Genomic DNA, 11050 nt, shown 5'->3' with positions numbered 1-11050 from the left:
TGTTTGTGTGTGTGTGTGTGTGTGTGTGTGTGTGTGTGTGTGTGTGTGTGTGTGTGTGTGTGTGTGTGCGTGCGCATTGGTGGTGCTTTGCTCTGCATCCGCCTGCCATTTTCCCCCCCTGAAGACATCACCGCCTCCCCGCAGGCCTCAGCGGGAACCAATTAGAAGATTGCTCTTTCGGGGCGCATCACTCACTGAACGTAAATTATCAGGAAAATGCCTTGTTTACTCATTCGCACCACTCACGGTCACTTTTTTTTCCCCCCCTCTCCTTCCTTGAGATTTCTTATCTGTGGCATTTGGCTCCAGTCGTTGGTGCATTTACCGTTTCTTTAATCAGTGCGCTCTAAAACACCCTCTAGTGGAAAGACGGCATTCAGACGTAGGACTGGGTAATTAATCGAATACCACTTTTTCTTTTTTTTCCAAACGGATAGCAGTATCAGTACTCGACTCATGAGTACTCACCGATACCAAGTAACCAATACCACTAGTACTTTTGATATTAACAAATGGCAGATAATTTAAAAGAAAGATTGTTTTATTCCTGACAAAAGGCAGAACATTTACTCTGAATTATAGTAAACGGCTTTTGTTGACTTTTTGACTTTTTATTCGCAGAACGCCACTAAGCCAACAGACTGAGAACTCGGACAACTTCGGATGTGACGCTGAAGAAGAGTGAGAGACTTAGAAAGCATGGCTCTGACCGACAAGCATAAAGTGAAACGCCAGCGACTCGACAAAATTTGTGAAGGTAAGAAGAGTTTTTCTACGTTTCAAATCAGTATTCCCCATTAAAACAAATACAAATGCCAGAAATCCATTCCCAACCCTTGAAAATATTTTTGTCAATTTTTTTTTTAAACACAAATGGCATCGTAGAATATAAAAATATCTTAAACGAGAATATAAATAAATAAAGATTTTTTTATTAAGTGCAATTACTGTCCAATGGGGATAAGACGAGTTGCAACAACAGTTGCTGTCGTGTCGTATGTAGGCATTTAAGGGGAGCGGCTTTGGGAGTGATGTACCATTTTTAACGTCGATTTTCACACATAATCCCATCTTCCAACTTTCAATGAATATTCGATGACTAGCTGATTACCTGAAGTCATCCGTACTTTGACTCCTTATCGCAGCTCAACAACAACAACAAAAATACATCTCTGAAATGTTTTTAATGTTTTTGAGAACATGTGAGAAAAATTTTGTGAAGGAAACGTGATCCACAAGTTCAATTTCACGGTCAAATTCTAGGTCAAAAGTGACCAAAATATGCACCACTCTTTGAAACGATTGCAAATTTGGAATCCTCTCTGAATTGCAAAAAAAACTGTTTTTGTGGAAAATTGACCCAGGAATTCCTGAGTCATAAGGCTTCAAAGAAAGGCGGTTAGACTATGTTTGGTGGGCTTTTGCTCCAACCCCCCCTCCCACTCCCCACTCCGATTGACCTAAAATTTCAGATTTTGCGCTGTGACATACCTCGACTTACTGTATATGTGACCCAATTTCCGGATTTCTCGCGGTACCAGCAATCGCTTGGCAATGTTTTGTCCGGAAGTTTCGAGGGAAAAAAAAAAAAAACTCAAGGCACATTTTTATGATATCACAATGATTTCATTGAAGACATAGACAAGATAAAATTTTACCTCTATTGACAAAACTCGTGTCATACAAGCGTTGTGTCTGTTGGGCCTTTGATAAAGATGCCAAGAAGAGTCGGACGGCAGTAAGGGAAACGTGGCAAACACCTGTCGTGGCCATCGCTTCCCTCCTCCCTCCTTATGTCCGCTCCATCTGCTTTCCCAGCATGTATTTTGGCACAGGCAGCAGCACCGGTGCCCACCATTGCAGTTGTCCAGAGCTCAGGGACGGGTTGCGGGGGTGCTCATATTTCCAAAACGGCACCGCAGAGTTCGTCATGATGATTCCGCCATGTTAGCTGGCAAGTCCAACAGTGACGATTAGACTTGGTAATGTGTGGTAATCAATCATATGACACACTGTTTATTAGGGTTGGACTTTCATAAGGCATTACAGTCATGGAAACAAATCGTCATCTGGCATGTCATGAAAAAACTACATCGGCGTCGACGCTTCTTGAAAGGCTCGAAATTGTCCGTGGCTGTGAATGTACCCGATCTAGCCAAAAACCAAGAGCCCGATGAGGATGAGCCATGTAGAAAAAAAAATAAAATAAATAATGTTCTCTTTTTTTCATCCTTCCTTCTCCCGTATTGGCATCCTGCTCTGCTATGAGGTCACCGGGGCGAGATCTAGTTCTGATACCACAGTCACTACACACCCCCTCTCTGGGCTTTTTCCAGGCTCCTGACCAAAACCTACTCACCCACCACCCTCCACTCCCCGCCCCCCCCCAAGCCTCCTTTTTTTCAGAGGCTTTGCGGAGCTGCAGGGAGGAGCTTAGAAACCTCACACAGTGTTGTGTCAAAATCATGCAGCTAATTTGTGTGTGCGCGGGCGTCACAAATTCTGTGCTCAGATTCCTGCGCAAATCTCCTTAACTTTTCCAAAATAACCTCCTTAGTATTACATGGACCCATTGCCTCCGAGGGTCAAACCGGAGGCTGACCCCCGGGGGGCGGGGGGGAGGGACGCATTATGGGTCGAGAAGCTGATTTGAAGCAAAAATATATGGACTCCTGCACCTTGTTTGCTCCTGGCACCTGGCACGGCTTCGCTATTTACGAGAAACGAGAAGTGTAGAGTCAAGATTTTGCATTTGCACAAAGCAGTCTGATCAATCTGTCATTCGTATTATTGAGGGTTATGTGCTATTCCTGTCATCGTGGAAGGTTTACTTAAGTTGATTTATGGGGACAGCAGCCAGCAGAGGGCACAATTACTGTCTATCCTCATGCAGTGTTAGTGGGCGGTGGTTTATTTAACTCAGCTGCTGAGAGTACAGGTGGGTGAAGTGTTTCTATTTGGGGAGGGGGGTGTACATCTACAAACACATCTGCATATTTGACAACACCTAAAATATGATTTTGATGAGTCCACTGTTGTTATTTGTTTATCTCTGCCACAAGGGGGGGTTGATCTTCTTGAGAGTGTTTCCTATGATTTGTCAAGTAATCATAATATGCAATCCGACTCGAGGCCCTGTTGACCGGTTGGCACGTCTGCCTCAGAGTGCGGACGTCCTAGGTTCGATTCCGGGCCCTGGGTTTCCTGTGTGGAGTTTGCATGTTCTCCCCGTGCCTGCGTGGGTTTTTTCCGGGTACAGTAAATCCCTCGCGATAACGCGGTTTATCTTTCACGGCTTTGCTGTTTTACAGATTTTTTTCGAGCATTTAAAAAAAAACAATTTACAGTGCAGTAAGGGACTATAGACTAATGTCAACAGTCTCCGCGCCTCATCCATGTACGGCTCGCCAAATTTTCTCCATGACAAAACCCACAATGTCGACGAAACATTCTGTCCAGTATTTCTAAAAACTGTCGGTTGTAACAATTAATTGATCACTCTAAATTGTCCCGGGATGTGATTGTGAGCATGAATGTTTGTCGATGTGTGCCCTACGACTGGCTGGCAACCGGTTCAGGGTGTACCTCGCCGACTGCCGGAGGACGGCTGGGATAGGCTCCAGCACGCCCGCGACTCACCCGAGTATAAAGCGGTTCTGATAATAGATGGCTGGAATAATGTTACTCTTCTTCAAGTTTGTGATTGCCACTAGCTTCAATCACCAATTTTATATCCTCGATAGAGATGCTGTCAAAGACGAGTACGAGATCACAGGTCTCGCGTACAAGGCAGCCGTGCACTTAATGTTTGTGAAGTGCGTCTTGCAATCGAGTTGACAGCATTATTCTCCGCAGTGAACACTCCTACAGTAATCCCATTTCCATTTGGGGACGCCTGCACCTCACCGCGACATAAATCAAATGAGATTTTTAACATTCGGAGCATGTTTTGGTTCCGTGACAGCACAGGAGACAATTCTATTCATTGTATTGGTTTGAAGAAAGTTTTATTCCTTCTTGCACAGCGCGCCAAGGCCGAGGCTTCGGCCACGGCTGGAAAAATGAGGAGATCTTGAAGATTTTCTAATTAAATGAACATTCGACTGTCGAACAACACAACTTCAATTAATTTGTCTGCTCAATTAAATGAATTTAAGCCATCCTCTTTTTTTTTTAACATTTAAACGTGCCTACAAAATAAGAGACACCACAAATACAAAGTGCAGGAAAAATACGACTCACCATCGCCGCATATTATGCCGTGTGGGCTTGCTGCGTGGGAATCTCCCGTTGAGATCAATCTGTATTTTAAGTACGACTCCTGATTCTGTCTTTTAAATGTAGCCTTCTTTTTCTTGAAAATCGTAGGCTCCTCTTCTGTCTCCTGTCTGGGTCTTTTCCATTTGTTTTTGACTCATTTTCCTCGCTCCTGGGTTGCATTTTTAGCGGTAACCTATCATGTGACCGAGAGGCACGCCTTGAACTGGGTCAAGAGTGACATACTGTCCACGGATGTAACAGAGAATCCAGTCATTTTTCAAAATAAAACATCTTTCAGATTCCGAAAAAAATAAAACGGAAATAATGTAAGTTATTTATTCTTTCTTTGCGGCCTGGTACCAAATGACCCACGGGGACCGCTGACCGAGATGACAATTGATTATCCCTCTCTTGATCATGTTTTCACACATCAATAAGGGGGGGGGGCAAAAGTGTCGGCTTTTAGCTGCCCTTTAGGTAAGCTTTGACACTCAAATAGTCCGAAGTTTTAAACAAACAAAAAAAAAATGCATGATCCGTCCACGACACCATATAATGCCATGAATCGGACAAGTGCTGCCGCATTGTGGACAAAAGCTCTTTCCGCGGTGGCATTTTTCAAACGTAACCTTTTGTTTTAGAAGCCAAAGGTTGTTGGTGCGTTGGATTAGCGGCTATAACACGAAAGCGCAGACCCCAACCCGCCCCGCGTACACTGCCTTTTTTTTTTTTTTTTTTTTTTGCAGATTATAGAGCTACTCAAAGTATAAAAGATGAACAAAATACAATTTTAGAGCACGTACAGTATATACAAATGTATCAATGAGCAGTGATACTCACAGATGACGGTTTTACGCGGGCCTTTAGTCAAATTGAGTCGACCATGTAACCCATTTCTTATGCATAAGCAAGCCCTAAATAACTCAGAGTAGGGCAGTGAACGCGAGCTACAGAGACACCGAGGTTGATTCCGGACCGGGCGGGCAGCAGTTGCGTGGGGACTGCAGCTAGCGCGAGGCCTGGAGGATTAGTGTCCAATCAGAGTGGATTTGACATTTACTGACAGCGCACGGGACTTAGCGGAGGGAAGCGTATTTCATTCCATAACGGCGCGAGTCAGTGCCCGCCCTCTGCTGGGAATACGGACGGCAAAAACCTGTTGGCGACACATCATCACCATCAGGTAGGTGAGACTTCAGAGGTGCGTGAGGGGTCCCTGAGGCGGGCGGACTCTGGGTCATTGGCCCAATCGGTTGCCATCGCCGTCACCGGGTACACTCGTTTGTGGTTCACATGACGTCACTACGAAGTGGAATTAAAGAGGCTTTATTTGGTTGTAATCCCTGGTAGCAATCGGCGGGGCGAGTAAAATGTACCAAAGAAGGGAGAGATAAATCCTATTGGATTAGTACAAGCCCATCCCTACATCGAACCCACCCTAGCCCCTCCTTTTCTTTTCTTTTTTTTTTTTTTTTATCTTTCTAAATCGACATTTGGTGGCTCAATCGTGCAGCCTGTCTCAGCGTAGATTTGCCTAGGTTGTGTACAGCCTTTGTGTGGTTCGTGGTGTGTTTATGTGCGGTGTCCTCTTTCCAAGCCAGCATAACTGGAGATTAATTATTCAAGGGCTATCAGCTGGAGGGGGAGCCACCTGAAAGCACGGACATACAATATTCCGACCGGATATCAGGTGAAACCGCCAAACTCTGCTTGGTCTTCTTTTCGACTGGTTCCTTAACTACCTCTTTCTGGTTCATCTTTGGGTGCTACGACATACCAAGACTTGAACGACACAAGTGGAGTACTTTTTTTTTTTGTGTGGTACAGTACTTGTTTTGTTTTTCCACATTTTTCTCAAATGCTTGTCACCAACAAACAGTTAAGTCTCGGTCGCTCCCACAGTTGGGACACTTTGGGGGGGAATGAGAGTCAGTGGGACAGGGCTGAGAGTGTCTACGAGCAGCAGGCAAGAGTAGCTGGCCGGCGGAGCTCTCTGTCATACGGAGAGGGGGGAGGAGGGTGGTATGAGCCCTCTGCAGGGGTGCGTCCTCCTGACCTGGATTTGAAGCAGGATACGTATTCCTACCAAGACTACGGACAGATTTACCCAGGGGGTCTGAGGAAGGGTTCTGTGCCAGACTTGAACCACTACGAACGAGCAGCCATGGCTCACAGAGGATCCATCCCACATCAAGATTACTACCCTCCCGATCCGGGCATGACTCCTCGTGCACCTGAAGCCTTTTACCGGCCGGAGCACCAGGCTCCGCCGCCTCACCCTCATCCGCTCAGTAGGTCAGGTTCTCATTTTGGCTTGGCACCCGTGGCTCGTGTTGGGTGGGATCAAGCTCAGGGCGGGAGAGGAGGACCTCAGGCGCCCCCGTCCAATATACCTCCTCCTCCGACGACTCCAACTCACGATGTGAATCGGGCTTACAGGGAACCCGGTGTTCCCAAGATGATGCCTGATAGTCAGCGCAGACCCTCTCGGGATACATCTCCCGCTCACTACAGCATGGAACACGCATCTCCTCGGTATGCAAGTGAGCCACCACCTCTGGCCGGTCAATCCGTCTATACCGATGTTAATGGTCGCCCGTTGGATCCGCAGCAGCAGCAGGCTGCTACTTGCCTAGTGGTGGATCCTTCCAGTCAAGGTATGATGATGAGGCAGGAGACAGCCTCGCCCTATACACTCCAGCAGCAACAGCAAATTCAGCAGCAGCAACTGCAACAGCAGCAACTGCAGCAGCAACATCTTCAACAGCAGCAGTTGCAGCAGCAGCAACTCCAGCAGCAGCAACTGCAACAGCAGCACCTCCAACAGCAACAATTACAACAACAGCAGTTTCAGCAGCAGCAGCAGCTTCAGCAGGAGCAGCTGCAACAGCATCTGCAACCGTCTTTGCCGCCTCCCAACACCGTAACCATCCCAGACCCTAAACTCCCTGTGGCGGCTGCACTTCCTCCCGCTTCGCCCGCCCCCTTGCAGACCGCCACAGTTGTCCCAGTTGCGCCCGCCCCGATACAGGCAGCGCCGACTTCGGCCCCTCCGACTGCTCAACCTCCCGTTCCCCTTCCCGCCCCTCCACCTACGGCCCCTCAGACACCTTTACCCGTGGATCCCAAGAGGGCAGCCGATCCAGAATTTCTTGCTTTGTTGCGAAACGAGGGCATCTCTGAGAACACCATTTCTTCGCTCATTCAGCAGGGATTTGACTCCACGAGCATGCTGGCTGTCATGGAGGATAACGACGTACGCACTGTAGCGCCCAACCTCGGGCAGGCACGGGTACTTTCTCGAGTGGTCCACAACTGCAAGCGACCCACTGAGGCCCCCCCGGCCCCCTCTCAGCCTCAGACACCCATGCGGGGGCGTTCTAATAGTTTTAGCCATCGTTCGGACGTCTACAGCCAGCAGCACCACCACCAACCTCTACATCCTCCACAGGCTTTGAATGTCGACCCTCACCTGATCCCCCCGCCGACACCTGGGGCCATGCAGACTATTTCGCCAAGGATTGGAGAGGTAGTAGGCAGAAGGCCCAGCAGTGCACCCTCTCAGCAGCTCCTGGAAGCCTCTGGAGGTTACCCAGGCCAACCCCCTCGTTCCCCGGGGCCATATGTCGGTGCCATGATGCCCGTTCAGTCAAGACCCATGTCTGCATATTCATCTGGGATGAACATGCAAGGGTTGCCCGTGCAGGGTATGCAGATCATGTCGCAACAGATGACCGGATCAATGCCTGCTATCGCTGGTTCCATCCACCCCATGCCAGGAATGCCCCAGCACATGCCCGTCTCCATGCCAGCTTTACCTCAAGCGCCACAGCAGTTACCTAAAGCGTATTCCACCAATTACACGGTGCCCATGGAGCTAATGAAGAGGGACCGGAGCTTATTGCCGTTGTCACCCATGCACAGCCCTCACCCGAATGCCCAGCTCATACGGAAGGGTGGAGGACCAGCAGCAGACAATGCCCTGGTTCCTGTGGGAGGTTCCGTTCAAGGACAAGGCGCCATGGTTGCTAACCAGAAGCTAAGTCGCCGCACAGGTCCACCAGTCATCGTGTCCACTATGGCATCTCCCGACACAAGTAAATGTGTATTTACTCTTGAACAACTGTTATTTGTCTTGTTCCTGCTCGGAGTTCGTTGCGGTGTACTTGACAACCCTCATCTTGCTGCATCAAGAATGTTTTACTGGATTTGTGCCCGTCCTAGAAGAAATCCTGTCAGTCTATTCCCTAGTCTATTTTTTCTACATGTCTGGCTAGTTTGGCAAAAGGCGCTTGTCAGACTTTCATTTTCCTTGCAGGACCACCTCCGTTCGTGTGTGCAGTTGCAGCCCAGTATGTTGGGCGCTATCTTTAATTCATTGGGACTTTGAGGCATTGCTTTCTTAATTTGCATTTGTTATGGTCTGCAGTCGTTGGCCACAGTCTCCTCGCCAGGATTTATTTCTCATTTCACTCTCATTAGTGTGCGACATTGTCAATCATTGAACCAAACGGCGGCACAGACTGCTTTTATACAACCACAATCTGCTGTGGCGATGAGGACATTGCACAATGGCAGATGTAGTATCACTGTTAAATGCAGTAAGTCTCTCCATCCCCCCCAAGCTCATGCTTTTGTAAACATGCATGTCTTATTCCATTATGATAATGAGGGTGCTGCAGAATAGCCCGGAAAAGGCTTTAAGGCTAAACAATCTACCTGCAGTAGCCCATCTCGGTGCACACTGACATGCATCCCACAGAGCGAAATCGGCGCTGTCTCGTTCTTGCGCTTGTGGATCAGACTTATTCATATCCCGTTTGCTCATTTGGGTGGCGACATCAGGGTATATTTTAGCCACGACTAACGACCTGGTCTCGCAGCATCACCGCGCCGATAAAATCAAGTTACAGCGCTGATGGCCGACGTGTGACGCTGTCATTTTGGCTCCGCACGCCACAGTGACAAGACAGAGCGCAGATTTAATCCTCTCAGATCCTGCGTTTTCCACTGTTGCGCTAATCCACAAATACTGCCAGTCTGTCCTCTTCTGTCAGAATCTGTTCTGCACACAGCCAGGAGCTTGACAGTGAGGCACTGCAACAGATTTCTTAATGAAGCACGTCTTATTGTCTTTGCGATTATGAAGTGTAAAAGAGAGAGAGTATTAAGAGACCCTTTGGGCCTCTCCTTCAATGAAACGCTGGTGTCATTTGCACGGAATGTCACATGCGTACATTGCAATCGGCAAAGAATCACTTGTTTGCCTGCGGGGAAGACATTTGTTGCTGTGTGGTCATTTTGTGCGTTGGTGGGCATTCGCAAAATTGGATTTGGGCATATTTGGATTTGGTTAAAGTCTTGTTTAGTTGGTGATTGTGTTTTTCAAATGAAAGATTGCTGAGTTTATCAAGGAGAAACTATTGTTTTGTCATGTTATTGTCATGTCTTTTATTTTTACACATACAGTGGAATCTCTAAGGTCAAAGAATTTTTTTTCCCCCAGAAGAACCGTACAAGTACTATATTTTCCGCACTATAAGGCGCTTCGGAGTATAAGGTGTACCTTCGATAAATGGCCTATTTTAAAACTGTTTTCATATATAGGGCGTACCACATTATAAGGCGCATAGAATCGAAGCTACAATAGTGGTTACATTATGCATCCACTAGATGGAGCTGCGCTAAAGGGAACAATACAATACAGCTTTATTTCACGCTTTCACAACCGCTGCAGCTGTAACAAAGCGCTTTACAGAATATTTAAAATTCCACAACCAAGACATCAGAATATTGATGCATATGTAAGGCGCATCGGATTATAAGGCGCACTGTCGGATTTTGAGAAAATTGAATGCTGTTAGGTGTGCCTTATAGTGCGGAAAATACGGTAAATAGAAATACAGTAATCCCGGCAATCCCTGTTCACAAATTCACATCCTTCCCCCACTCGCGGCTATTTGCTGAATTTTCTTTGTTGTTGTTTTGTCTGTGCAAAAAGCCCTATCTCAATAGAAAAGTGTCAAGGAAATATGTTGCAGTGATAAAACTTGGCGGAGAGACAAGCTTTGTATTTCTAAGGTTAACGTTAGCTTGGTGGTTGTTATTGGACATTAGGGAGCATTTTTCTGTTGTTAATATAGGCAACTACGAAACAGTCTAGGAGGGGGCACTCCATTTTTTTTTCCTAATACTCGGGCAGGCCTTGGAAATATTTGAAGTCAACTTTTAACGCTTCTCTCCAGTCATACAAATAAAACAGACGCTATTAGTAAGACAAAACAAAACTTTTTTATTCCTAATTGCCATCCGAGTGTAAAAGGAATTTCACCACGAGTACTGACTAACCTCTTTACCAAACACAACACAGCATCACAATCTGCATAACTTTGATAAGCCGTCCCGGTATCTGATGCTGTGTTGCATGCCCTTGAGCAAGACCCCGCCTCCGTATGACTAACCCGCAGTTGCTCCCCCCCACCACCACCACCACACGGGCATGATGGCCATATTTGCCACAGTAGGATTTCCACTACTTTTACTTCCACCCCGCAGAGCTGCGCCGCTTCCCGTCAGGCTCGGCAGTCCGATGCCAACGCAGGTCAGTCCCGCTCTGCGTGACACACTAGCCGTGATTTCCCGTAGCGTGACGAAGGGGGGGCGGGCGTGCGCATATTCGTTTTGGAGATGGCAGATTATGTATTAACCGGCAGAGCAGGTCAAAGCTACGGGCAGTTGTTGCGCTGAGTGAGGGATTAGGCAACGGAGGTGGGGGGAGCGGAGGGGGAGG

The 11050-nt window shown here is 47.3% G+C and overlaps 1 protein-coding gene across 5 annotated transcripts in view; it reads left to right on the top strand.

The window, feature by feature from the left end:
* ctbp2a (C-terminal binding protein 2a) overlaps window positions 1-11050 on the top strand; it is a 50451-nt gene that overhangs the window by 12196 nt on the left and 27205 nt on the right. For 3 of the 5 annotated variants that reach the window (XM_019860158.1, XM_019860152.1, XM_019860156.1), the window contains exon 2: window positions 622-757. In XM_019860158.1, the coding sequence (XP_019715717.1) occupies window positions 700-757 (58 nt within the window). In that variant the 5' untranslated portion in view covers window positions 622-699. Of the gene's footprint in view, window positions 1-621; window positions 758-5861; window positions 9658-10766; window positions 10862-11050 lie in introns of those variants that run through there. The other 2 variants (XM_019860151.1, XM_019860155.1) reach the window with 2 other exon arrangements.

Source organism: Hippocampus comes, unplaced genomic scaffold (assembly GCF_001891065.2).
Source record: "Hippocampus comes isolate QL1 unplaced genomic scaffold, H_comes_QL1_v1.1 scaffold39, whole genome shotgun sequence".
Taxonomy (NCBI): Eukaryota; Metazoa; Chordata; class Actinopteri; order Syngnathiformes; family Syngnathidae; genus Hippocampus; species Hippocampus comes.
Note: the sequence above shows the minus strand (reverse complement) of the source record. Positions and strands in the feature narration are given on the sequence as shown.